Source organism: Mobula hypostoma, chromosome 4 (genome assembly GCF_963921235.1).
Source record: "Mobula hypostoma chromosome 4, sMobHyp1.1, whole genome shotgun sequence".
Classification (NCBI taxonomy): Eukaryota; Metazoa; Chordata; class Chondrichthyes; order Myliobatiformes; family Myliobatidae; genus Mobula; species Mobula hypostoma.
Genome location: NC_086100.1, coordinates 189,402,058 through 189,415,719, shown reverse-complemented (window position 1 = coordinate 189,415,719; position 13,662 = coordinate 189,402,058). Strand labels below are relative to the sequence as shown.

The window sequence follows — 13,662 nt, the reverse complement described above, 5'->3', positions numbered from 1 at the left end:
GTGAAATTTACTGTTCTGCAGCAGCAGAGTGCAATATGTAGGCATACATTATAAATTACAATAAGAAAAATATATACAGATGCAATACCGTGCAAAAGTCTAAAAACATATATATAGCTAGGGTGCCCAAGACTTTTGCACTGTACTGTATTGGTCAATGTGGAGCAGAGAGCAAGTTTATCATCAGGTTTATCATCACTCACATATGTCATAAAATAAGATTTTTTTTGTGGCAACAGTACAGTGCAATACATAAAATTACTACAGTACTGTGTGAACGTCCTAGACACCCTGGCTATATATATATATGTGTGTGTGTGTGTGTGTGTGTGTGTGTGTGTGTGTGTGTGTGTGTGTGTTCCTAAGACTTTTGCACAGTATAGTATATAAATATTTGATGTATAAAATTAATTATATATTATATAAACTATTATTTTGATTAACTATAATAATGTAATATGATAATTCAAATAATATATGATTACTTTTTGCAATATATACATTACGGTGCAAAGACACACACACACACACACACACACACACACACACACACACACACACATACGCACACACACACCCATACATACGCACACACACACCCATACATACACACACACACACACACACATACACACACACAAACCCATACATACACACACACACACACACACACACACACACAGTCACACACACATACACACACACAAACCCATACATACACACACACACACACACACACACACATACACACAAACCCATACATACACACACACACACACACACACACACACACACAGTCACACACACACACACACACACATACACACAAACCCATACATACACACACACACACACACACACACACAGTCACGCACACACACACACACACACATACACACAAACCCATACATACACACACACACACACACACACACACAAACCCATACATACACACACACACACACACACACACACACACACACAGTCACACACACATACACACACACAAACCCATACATACACACACACACACACACACACACACACACACACACACACACACACACAAACCCATACATACACACACACACACAGAGTCACACACACACACACACACACACACACACGTGCTGTGCACTAAGTTGTATGCTCTGTTTTCCCTGTTAGTTGATGTAACTTGAGCCCTTTGGGTTGATGCCCACTGGCTACTCAATCTGAATAAGAGGATGACAACTCCTCTGGAGTTGAATTTGAAGGGGTGACAGAAGCAGGTCTTCAAGTGGCGACCTCCCCAGTAGGACCTCTCCGTGGCACAAGTTCTTCACCCAGGATGGATGTCACTTGGGTGAGGGGTGAGGAGAGATATGCTGAAGGACTCGAAGAAGGACCAGAATTATCTTTGAGGAAAAAGTCATACAGAATTACAGAATATCACAGAATGTGGCTGATACGAGAGGGTATGGTTTTAAGGCAATTGGAGGAAATATAAGGGTGTTACAGAGAGTGGAGAGAGTGTGGATTGCCTTGCCAGGGATGGTGGAAGAGGCAGATTCTCTACATTAGGGGCATTTATGAAACTTAGTTGAGCACAATTATCTATCTATTTGTTGAGGTACAGTGCGGAGTAGGCCCTACCAACACCTCGGGCTGCGCTGCCCAACAACCTCTAATTTAACCCTAGCCTAACCACTGGACAATTTACAAAGACTAATTGACCCACTGACAAGCGTGTCTTTGGACTGTGAGGGGAAACCAGTGGATCCGAGAAAACCTGTGCATTCCACGGGCAGGGTGTTCAGGTTTCCCACAGATGACGCTGAAACTGAACGCCGAGCTCCAATGCCCTGAGCCTTGACAGCTTTGCGCTAACCGCTGAGCTACCATGACGCCCACGTGGAGGATAGTAAAGTGGAGATTATGTGGGAGGGGCGGGTTAGTTTGAACTCAGAGCAGGTTAAAGGGTGGGCGTGACACCATGAACCGAAGGGCCTGTACTGTGGTGTAGTGTTCTATGTTCTAGAGTTGTACAGCAAGGATGATATTTCATCCATTATGTTTGTGCCTTATCTTTACAATAACTCACTCATTACTTCCACTCCCTTCTCCTTTCTCAGATACTTACATCCCTCCCATTCCTTCCCACTCTCAGTCCACAATAGAGATTCATATCAGAATCAGGTTTATCATCACTCACATATGTCATAAAATTAGTTTTTTTTTGCGGCAACAGTACAATGCAATACATAAAATTACTACAGTACTGTGCAAAAGTCTTAGGCACTCTAGCTATATATATGGGCCTAAGACATTTCATGTACTGACCAGTCTCTGGGTGAAGAAGTCCCTCATGTGTCTTAAATCTTTCCACTCCTACTCTAGACCTGTGACCTCTAGTTCTTGATTCTGCAACCCGGGGATAAAGATTGTAGGAGTTCACCCTATCTGTAACCCTCATGATTTTACACTTCTCTCTAAGATCACGCTTCATTCTCCTACACTCCAATTTAAAAAAGTCCTAATATACTCAAGCTTTCTCTTTTGCTCAGTGCCTCGAGACCCGACAAGATAAAACGTGTGACACACACGGCATGCAGGCAGACGTCAGCAGTCAGGCAGCGTCTACGGAGAGGAATAAAGAGTGGACGTTTGAGACTGAGACTCATCAGCAGGACCCTATACAAGTTTTATAAACACAATCTTTTGAGTTTAAAAAACTTGTAAATCTCCTTTTCACACTTCCTAGCTTAATGGTATCTTTCCTAAACCAGGGTGACCACAGTTAAACACGATATTCCAAATGCAGCCACAGTAATGTCCTGGGCACTAATATTAATGTATCAATAAATCTCGCTGTGTCTAAACTGCAGTTTCCCCAAGAATGATTAAGAATGATTTATTCCCCAAAAATAATTACGGACCCTCCAAGGATTTACACAAGCTTTACTTACTTCTATTTACCAAGTTCATTGTCTTTTTTCCTTTCCTCCACAGGTCAACAATGAATCCAATATTCAGTGATTGCAGTAAGGAATTTCTGAACAACTTCTTGAGAAGTTTTGACGTCAGTTGTTTGAAGGATCAGCCAGCCACCTCCTTGGTGAGTGTGGGTATCTCACACTGGTGGAAGAAATATAATGCTATGTCCTTAACCAGTTCCATGGTAATTTTCAAATCAGCTTCACAAGATTTTATCACAAGAAAGTCCTTGGTATTATTTGTTTATCTATCTATCTACTTATTTATTATAAAATTGCCAGGATGGAGATGTGTCTCTCCGAAAGGAGATGTAAGGTGCTCCTTCCCTCCACTAGCCTGCAGGTCACCCTTCAGCAAGGTGTAGCGACTATTTAGCCTCTCCAATCAGGGTTACATGAATCCCTGGGAGAGGGTGGTAGATGGTCATATGAGCAGCTGGTGCATATCCAAGTCCTGGTTATATGACCACTGATGCCAGGCAGACAATTTCTGAAGAGCAACACTCAGAAGATGCTGAAGGAACTCAGCAGTTCAGGCAGAATCAAGGCAGTGTCACTATTCGTTTTGACAGACAGTGTCACTATTCAGTGTCACCATTTTGCATCAGTCTTCACTGAGGAAGACATCAGCAGTGTACCGGACTCTCAAGGGTGGCAGGGAAGAGAAGTGTGCACAGTCACAATTACGACAGAGAAAGTACTCAGGAAGCTGAATAGTCTAAAGGTAGATAAATCTCCCGGAATGCACCCTCATGTTCTGAAGGAAGTAGCTGTGGAGATTGTGGAGGCATTAGCAATGATCTTTCAAAAGTCGATAGATTCTGGCATGGTTCCGGAGGACTGGAAGATTGCAAATGTCACGCTGCTATTTAAGAAGGGGGCAAGGAAGCAAAAAGGAAATTATAGACCCGTTAGCTTGACATCAGTGGTTGGGAAGTCGTTGGAGTTGATTGTCAAGGATGAGGTTATGGAGTACCTGGAGGCATATGACAAGATAGGCAGAACTCAGCATGGTTTCCTTAAAGGAAAATCCTGCCTGACAATCCTATTACAATTTTTTGAGGAAATTACCAGTAGGCTAGACAAGGGAGATGCAGTGGATGTTGTATATTTGTATTTTCAGAAGGCCTTTGACAAGGTGCCTCACATGAGGCTACTTAACAAGATAAGAGCCCATGGAATTATGGGAAAGTTACATACGTGGTTAGAGCATTGGCTGATTGGCAGGAAACAGAGAGTGAGAATAAAAGGATCCTTTTCTGGTTGGCTGCCGGTTACCAGTGGTGTTCCACAGGGGTCTGTGTTGGGGCCGCTTCTTTTTACCTTGTACATCAACGATTTGGATTATGGAATAGATGGCTTTTGGCTAAGTTTGCTGATGATACAAAGATAGGTGGACGGGCCAGTAGTGCTGAGGAAACAGTGAGTCTGCAGAGAGACTTGGATAGATTGAGAGAATGGGCAAAGAAGTGGCAAATGAAATACAATGTTGGAAAGTGTATGGTTATGCACTTTGGCAGAAGAAATAAACAGGCAGACTATTATTTAAATAGAGAGAGAATTCAAAGTTCTGAGATGCAACAGGACTTGGGAGTCCTCGTACAGGATACCCTTAAGGTTAACCTCCAGGTTGAATCGGTAGTGAAGAAGGTGAATGCAATGTTGGCATTCATTTCTAGAGGAATAGAGTATAGGAGCAGGGATGTGATGTTGAGGCTCTATAAGGCACTGGTAAGACCTCACTTGGAGTACTGTGGGCAGTTTTGGGCTCCTTATTTAAGAAAGGATGTGCTGACGTTGGAGAGGGTTCAGAGAAGATTCACCAGAATGATTCCAGGAATGAGAGGGTTAACATATGAGGAACGTTTGTCCACTCTTGGACTGTATTCCTTGGAGTTTAGAAGAATGAGGGGAGACCTCATAGAAACATTTCAAATGTTGAAAGGCATGGACAGGGTGGATGTGGCAAAATTGTTTCCCATGGTGGGGGAGTCTAGTACGAGAGGGCATGACTTAAGGATTGAAGGGCGCCCTTTCAGAACAGAGATACGAAGAAATTTTTTTAGCCAGAGGGTGGTGAATCTATGGAATTTGTTGCCACGGGCGGCAGTGGAGGCCAAGTCATTGGGTGTATTTAAGGCAGAGATTGATAGGTATCTGAGTAGCCAGGGCATCAAAGGTTATGGTGAGAAGGCGGGGGAGTGGGACTAAATGGGAGAATGGATCAGCTCACGATAAAATGGCAGAGCAGACTCGATGGGCCAAATGGCCGACTTCTGCTCCTTTGTCTTATGGTCTTATGGTCTATTCATTTTCAGGCAGCGTCAGTCGAATTGATAGTCCACTTTCCAGACTAGGCCAAATGTAAGCAGACAACATAACGTTGCTGTGCTTTGGTCGTCTCAAAAAGCGCTACAACAAAAAGATGGGAGTTAAATACAGCCTTAAGGAAACAGAAATTAGCATGAATGCAATTGCCGAATCTGCTGTGCAGAGTCCTTCACGGCAAACTTAATCTTTACGTATTGCACTGTATTGCTGCTGCAAAGCCAGACACTTCATGACCGATTCTGATTCTGATAATTATCCCTTCTAGTTTTAGACATTTCTGCTGAGGGGAAACATTCCCTCCTAGCTACCCCATACCCTCCCCTAGCAGATCCCTGCTCATCCACCCCTTCCCCAAAGAAAACAAGCACAGTCTGTCCTCATAATGAACCACTGTGTCCCAGGTAATATTTTGATATTTTGTTGAATTTCTGGTACACTCTCAGTGTTGTTACGCCCTTTACGAGGTCAGCACGGTAGCGTAGTGGTTAGCAGAACACTATAACAGAGCCAGCGACCCGGGTTCCATTCCCGCTGCTGCCGGTAAGGAGATTGGATACTCCCTGTGACCACCTGGGTTTCCCCCGGGGGCTCTGGCTTCCTCCCACAGTCCAAAGACGTGTGCGTTAATCGGTTAATTGTGTAATCGGGCTCAAAGCACCTGCTACCGAGCTGTATCTCTGAATCAAATAATACATAAATAAAAATAAGACAACACTGAAGCTGCTATAGATGCTTTGTGTACATAAATGTTGTATCGTACGCACATGCAATTCCTAAATGAACTTTGAACCCGTGAATGCCACTTTACTTTTAAGAAATATATATATTACTTCTGTTTTAACACTATTTAAAATCTATTCGATATATGTATATATACTTACTGCAATCAATTTGTTTATTTATTTATTTTTCTTTCTATACGATGTACTGCATTGAACTGCTGCTGCTAAGTTAACGAATTTCACGACACACGCCAGTGATAATAAACCTGATTCCCACTCAGAAGGATTCACCTGCTATCTATCCCTGCATCGCTGGCAATGTATTTATTTAGGGACCGAGGGTGACGGGTTTCACTATTTTGTTTTCCCAGAATATCACAGTGGCATTAATAAAGGAAAGCAGTTCGATGAATTTGAAGATTGGTGAGTACCAATCCTGAGGATCTCAGCTGGGAAAGTGGGAATAGATGGGTTAACCAATGCCATGCTTGCTGGATAGTGTCATTGGGTTAATATTACTAGGGGGTGTTGAGGACACAGACCAAAGGAACTTAGCAAAATGACTGGAGGGTTTATCTATCACACATTGAGTTGAAATAGGAAAGCTGGAGGAAACTGTTTGAAAGGAATTTGGAAAGTGGAATAGTAGAGATACACTCAGTGGCCACTTTACTAGGTACAGCAATGGAACCCATTGTGGTCTTCTGCTGCTGTAGCCCATCCACTTCAAAGTTCGATGTGTTCTGCATTCAGAGATGCTCTTCTGCACACCACTGTTGTAATGCCTGGTTATTTGAGTTACTGTTGCCTTCCTGTCAGCTTGAACCAGTCTGGCCATTCTGCTCTGATCCCTCTCATTAGCTAGGTGTTTTCACCCACAGGACTGCTGCCCACTGGATGTGTTTTTTTGTTTTTCACATCAGCCTTTGTAAACTCTAGAGACTGCAGGAAAATTCCAGAAGATCAGCAGTTTCTGAGATACTCAAACCACCCCATCTGGCACCAGCAATCATATCTTCCCTGCTTTTATGTCATGCATATCCAAAAAATAATGGAATGTCTTGACCATACCTGTATGCTTTTATGCATTGAGCTGCTACCACATGATTGGCTGATTAGATATTTGCATTAACAAGCAGGTGTACAGGTGTACCTAATAAAGCGGCCACTGTGTGTAAGTGAATATAACACCTTAAGGAAGTGGGGAAACAGGAGAGGAATAGCATAGGACGTGATGGGCCAAATAGAACCACAGAGTGATAGACCATGGAAACAGGTCCTTCGGCCCAACTGGTCCATGCGATCAAGATGCCCTCACGAGCCAGTCCCAGTTCCCTGCATGTGTGCCATGTCGCTCCAAGCCTTTCCTAACCATGTACCTGCCCAAATGTCTTTGCAGTGTTGTTACTATTCCTGCCTCAACCATTTCCACCCACGGACAAAACTTTGTGTAAAATAACAGTTGCCCCTCAGATTCCTATTGGATCTCACCTCTCTCACTTAAACATTTCCCCAACTCTGGGGGAAAAAGGCTACCTATCTATGCCCCTTGTGATTTTGTACAACTCTATAAGGTCACCCCTCAGTCTCTGATGGCCCATGGGAAATAACCCCAAGTCTGTATAACCTATCCCTATAACCCAGTCACTCAAATCCTGGCTATTACTTTGCAAACCTTTTCTGCACCACTTCCATCGTAATTGCATCATTTCTATATCAGAGTGACCAAAACTGAGCGCAATATACATAAGGCACAGGAGCAGAATTAAGACATTTGGCCCATCGAGTCTGCTCCGCCATTCCATCATGGCTGATCCATTTTCCCTCTCAGCCCCATATTCCAAGCGTGACCTTGCCAGGGCCTTTTACAATTATGTCTCGCGCAGATATCCTCCCTTCTTGCTGTGTAAGTTCATGAAGAGCAAAGTAGGCTAGAAGCCATTTCTCCACCCCAGACTAGAGATGATTGGAATATAGAGTATTTTCCCAAGATATTCTGGCTGACACACTGCGCCGTTGGAGCTGGAATTGGATGAGAACTTGCTAAGAGCTTGAAGAGCTTGAGCTCTCCCTGCTGCAATTGCTGACACTGAGTTCACTGATCATGGACGTCACCGGGGAACCTCCCTTTGAAGGGAGAACAAGCTGAAGCACTGTTGGATTGACTGAAGATTGACTCCTTTGGGAACAGGACCCTGAGAAAAAAACTTAGATACGTTTCTTATAAGATTAACTCACACAGTATGCTGAAGGAACTCAGCAAGTAAGGCAGCATCTATGGAAGGAAATAAACATTGGATATTTTGGGCTGAGACCCTTCATCTGGACTGGAAAGGAAGGGGAAAGAAGACAGATAAAGAAGGTGGGGAGGGGAAGGAGTACAAGGGAGAAGATGGGAGGGGTGGATGAGGTGAGAAGGTGAGAGGTGGGTAAAGGGCTGAAGAAGAAGGAATCTGATAGGAGAGGAGACTGGTCCATGGGTGTAATGGAAGGAAGAGGGGTACCGGGGGTGGTAGGCAGGTGAGGAGAAGGGAAGGGGTAAGAGAAGGAGTCAGGGTTGGGAATGGAAGAAGAGAGACCAGGAAGGCTGACCTGCTGAGTTCCTCCAGCATTTTGTGTGTGTTACTCTGGATTTCAATTATCTGCAGAATTTCTTGTGTTCCTATAAAATTAGATTTATTTGTCATACGTACATAGAAACATCTACGGATGGGGTACGAGGGGGAGGTGGGGTATGCCTCATCTGTTATTTATATACACACATTCCTTCTCTCACTCTCCTTTTTCTCCCTCTGTCCCTCTCACTATACCCCTTGCCCATCCTCTGGGTTTTTCCCCCCTCCCACTTTTTCCTTCTCCCTGGGCCTCCTGTCCCATGATCCTCTCATATCCCTTCTGCCAACCACCTGTCCAGCTCTTGGCTCCATCCCTCCCCCTCCTGTCTTCTCCTATCATTTTGGATCTCCCCCTCCCCCTCCAACTTTCAAATCCCTTACTAGCTCTTCCTTCAGTTAGTCCTGACGAAGGGTCTCGGCCCGAAACGTCGACTGTACCTCTTCCTAGAGATGCTGCCTGGCCTGCTGCGTTCACCAGCAACCTTGATGTGTGTTAAGTGAAAATGTTAACGTACGTCAAAACCAAAACAAAATGAATGCTTTTTTTTCACAGAGGAAAGACATACGTGTCATCAGCAGTTCTTTTATCTATTGACAGGTGTCATCGCCTCTGCTTCAGTGGTACTTTTCATCTTCGTGGCCATGGATATATTGCTCTTCCTGAAACACAGAAGACAAGAAAACCGCACGAGCAGCATTCCGCACGTTTCTAACCATCTCCTTCCGCAAAGCATCGTCTAATTAAAGAACTGCAAGTGATGTAAAGGGGGCAAGCTCACACCATCATTTCAAAAGAATTGATTCAATGAGCCAATAATCATTCTTTTACTACCTCATCAGATAAGGCAGCAGAGCATCAAACCATTCACTCACACTGATCTCAGAGAGGCGTGACACAGAGAAAAGATTTCTGCCCTCGAGTTTGCTCCACTAATGTAAAGATATATTGTCAAAGTGTATGAACTGTCGTTGCTAACCATGAGGGAGAATTTTTTAGGAAGTATCTGAATGTTTGAATCATTCATAATGGAATATTTAATAATACGGTAGTGCCAAAACGGTTTGATCCAATACGCATCACAGGGGTATAGTTGCTGTTCATCCCACTCCCATCAGGGAGGAGGCTATGGAGCACACATGCCGGGACCACCAGACTCAAAAAACAATTACTTTCTCCAAGCAGTAAGGCTGGCCAACAACTCCAGCCACTAACCCACCCCTCCACTACTTCATCATTTCCTGTCAGGGTCACCTGTGGTTGGACACCCCTGTGCTTGGCATCACTTTATGGGCATAAAATCAATCTATGTATAGAAGCTATCTCATGTATTTATATTTATTGTGTTTTTTTTTTATTATTGTGTCCTTTATTGTGTTTTTTTTGTTATGTATTGGATCTGGAATAACAATTATCTTGTTCTCCTTTACACGTGTGTACTGGAAATGACATTAACAATCTTGAATCTTAAAGATTGGAAACATCCCTAGTATGTGTATTGAACCAAAATGATTTTGCACTATCTGCTATTAGTCTGTTATGAATGAATTGCTAGAGAAAGAAACATTCAGATTTTTCAAAAAAAAAGACAAAATGTGAAGAATTTGATATTTTTTTTACAATGGATAAGAAACTAATAGATTTTAATGTACAGAGGGACCTTGAGGTATTTGTTCACATGATGCAGATGCCTATGAAACAGTGGGCGCAGAATTAGGCCATTTAGCCCATCGAGTCTGCTCTGCCATTCAATCATGGCTGTTTTGTTATCCCTCTCAACCCCATTCTCTGGCCTTCACCCCATAACCTTTGACATCCTTACTAAACAAGAACCTATCAACCTCTGTTGTAAATATACCCAATGACGTGGTCTCTACAGCTATCAGTGGCAATGTATTCCACAGATTCACCAACTTCTGGCTCAAAAACTTCCTACTCATCACTCTCCTAAAGGGAATGTCTTTCTATGTTGAGCATTCAGTTAAAACAAGCAATTATTCAGTGTGTGTGGACTACAGGAAGTCTTGCTGCAGCTGTATAGCCTTTGGCGAGATCCAACCTGGAGTACAAAAAGAAGGATATGCTTGCTTCTGGGGAAGCATGGCACAGATAGATTCCTCAAAGTTGCCACGCCGGTTGATAGGATGGTTAAAAAAGCCAATAGTATATTGGCCTTCATTAGTTAGAGGGCTGAGTTCAAGACTTGTGAGATAATATTGTAGCTCTATAAAACCCTGGTTAGACCAAACTTGGCATGTTGTGCTCAGTTCTGGCCACCTCAATACAGGAAGGATATGGAAGCTTTAGAGAGGGAGCAGAGAAGATTTGCCAGGATGCTGCCTGGATTAGAGAGCCTAAGTTATAGGTTGAGTGAACTAGAGCTTTTCCCTTTGGAGTGAAAGAGGATGAGTGGTGACTTGATAGAGGTGTATAAGATGATAAGAGGCATTGATCAAATGCACAGGTAGAGACTGCTCCCAGAGAGCAAATGGTTAATAATTTTAGGGAAATTGGAAGAAAGTATGGGGGGGAGGTCAGAGGTCAGATTTTTTACACAGAATGTGACAACTGCATTAACGTCCTACTGGGGTGGTGAGCACTCTTCCCTCTAAGCTGGGCTGTTGCATGGCTGCATGGTGGCTGCAATGTTCCTACGCACATAGCCTTTGTTGCCATGCAGCTGGAATTTTTTTTTATAATGTTATTATAAAATGCCACACACTTTTCAGGCCACGTAAAAATTTCCTGCTCAGAGCAAGGGTTGGTCCACTCAGCTGTTTAAAAAAAATCTAGAGGGAATGTTGGTGTTGACAGATAGGGATATACACTCAATAGCCACATTATTAGCTATAAAATAAAGTGGCCACCGAGTGTACGTCCTTGGCCTTCTGCTGCTGTAGCCCATCCATTCGAGTTTTGACGTTGTTGTATATTCAGAGATGTTCTTCTACACACCACTGTTGTAATATATGGTTACTTAAATTACTATTGCCTTCTTGTCATCTTGAACCAGTCTGGCCATTCTCCTCTGACCTCTCATTAAGAAGGCATTTTCTCCCACAGAACTGCCATTCACTAGATATTTTTTGTTTCTTACATCATTTTCTGTAAACTCTGGAGACTTTGGATGCTCATTCATTGATTAAATTCCGTGTCTTTGGAGAAATTGGGTTTTAAGAATGGATGGAAATTGGAATTAGATAGTCAGGTGGATTGGAGGGTCAAAATTAGTCATGATTTCACTGGATAGCAGGTAATTTGCAACACACACAGAATGCTGGAGAAACTCAACAGGCCAGGCAACATCTATGGGAAAGAGTGAATAGTCGACGTTTCAAGCCGAGACCCTTCAGCAGGACTTTATTCTTTCCCATAGATGCTGAGTTCCTCCAGCATTTTGTGTGTGTTGCTTGGATTTCCAGCATCTGCAGATTCTCTCCTGCTTGTGTCAGGCAATGTTGAATGGCTTATGCTTGGCTGGATTTCTCACGTTCTCAATTCAATAAAATGTGAATTTCAGAGAAGAAGTAAGGTCATACCTCAGTTTCGACTTTCTTGTTTGGATACTGTGAATCTTATTTCTATAAATGTAAATAATTGTTTAACCAGACTTACTACTTCATTACAATACAAACATAATGTTGGAATCAGTTGTTTTTTTATGCTTTCAATGAGATCTTCATTGAAGTAATGCAAGACTAAAATCGTGGTATTTACAAACTCTATTTGCAGTTTTAAAAATTAGTATATTTTAAACAATGTGCTGTGTTGTCTCCACGTATTGGTGGGAAAGAGGTATAGCAGATACATAACAATTGTCATCTTTTTCATTTTTCACTGGCTAAGCATTAGCACATAACACATGTGCTCTGACTGTGTCTCTTAATTGGTCAGCACTTATCTCAGGGGTGTTTCTTTAGTGAAGTATAAAAGTGCCAGTTTTTGTAAAGGTGCCATCTTTGTGTCTTTGTTTTTTTTTTGTCTGCCTTAGTTTCATATACTCTGTATCTGTTCTTTTGTTTAAACTGTTAAATAAATTATCATAAAGCAACAAGTTTTCACTCATTCTTGGACACCTAAAAGAACCTGGGGATCAGAAACATCACCAAGGTCCCACAACAGTCACAGGTATGATCAAACAATAGATGAGATATTTGTGTACTCAGGGTGACAGCCCTCAGAGCATTAACTTTGGGTGTCTGGGATCTCCATCCCCTCTAGCGTTTCGACAGTCTGTGTGAATTACTGTGTCACAGCAAAGGTATCTGAAAAACATCACATACAAATAATGTCAACGAGTAGCAAAACAGTGTAAATATTAGAAAGCATTGGGGATTGTTAGGAATGGCAAGGCAGAAAGAAGAACTAGAGTTCATTTGGTTTCTGCAACGGGTAACTCAACCGTATGCAACTCATTGGTAGGTTCTTTTAGTTTGTAAGAATTGTACCTGTGTTTGGAAATCCTTTGTAGTTTATAAATCTTTTGGATTTTGTCATTGGAAATTGTATCTGTCTCTGGTTTAAGATAGCACTGGTGATGCCCAGTGACTACTTATCAGCAACAAAAAAAAAACAAAACAAAAAAAATTACTAAATGCCTTATTAATAGCAATCAATGCGAACAATGGAGAGGCGAGGGTTGGCGGAGGCGGAGGCGCAGGGAAGGGATTGTCGAGGGAAGTGGAGGCGAGCGGCGGTGGAGGCGGAGGCACAGGCAAGAAATGGTCGAGGGAAGTGGAGGCGAGTGGGAGCAGAGGCGCAGGGGTGGCATGGTCGAGGCAAGTGAAGGCAGAGGTGGGGTTGAAGCAGAGTCATGGCATCCCCGAGGGTGAGGAAGGTCCCAAAGTCTGATCGATTTAAGTGCCAAATTTGAAAGAGCAGGTGTAGGCTGAATCTTGGCGCTGGGGTTCAGGCCCCAGAGCTGTCGAAGAGTGAGGAACACCCCATGTTTTGACAATTTAAGCACCGAGCCGAATTGAAAACGTCAGGGTGTTGAGACTGGAGGCGAGGGATGGGCTGGT

General features: G+C 42.9%; 1 protein-coding gene across 2 annotated transcripts in view; it reads left to right on the top strand.

Annotated features, from left to right (window-relative positions):
• Window positions 1-12,767, top strand: part of LOC134345004 (disintegrin and metalloproteinase domain-containing protein 12-like) — a 60,103-nt gene extending 47,336 nt beyond the window's left edge. Inside the window, exons 11-13 of one of the 2 annotated variants that reach the window (XM_063045137.1) lie at window positions 2,992-3,097; window positions 6,400-6,451; window positions 9,242-12,767. In XM_063045137.1, the coding sequence (XP_062901207.1) occupies window positions 2,992-3,097; window positions 6,400-6,451; window positions 9,242-9,384 (301 nt within the window). In that variant the 3' untranslated portion in view covers window positions 9,385-12,767. The remainder of the gene's footprint in view (window positions 1-2,991; window positions 3,098-6,399; window positions 6,452-9,241) is intronic. The other variant, XM_063045136.1, reaches the window with a different exon arrangement.
• The last annotated feature ends 895 nt before the right edge of the window (window positions 12,768-13,662 follow it).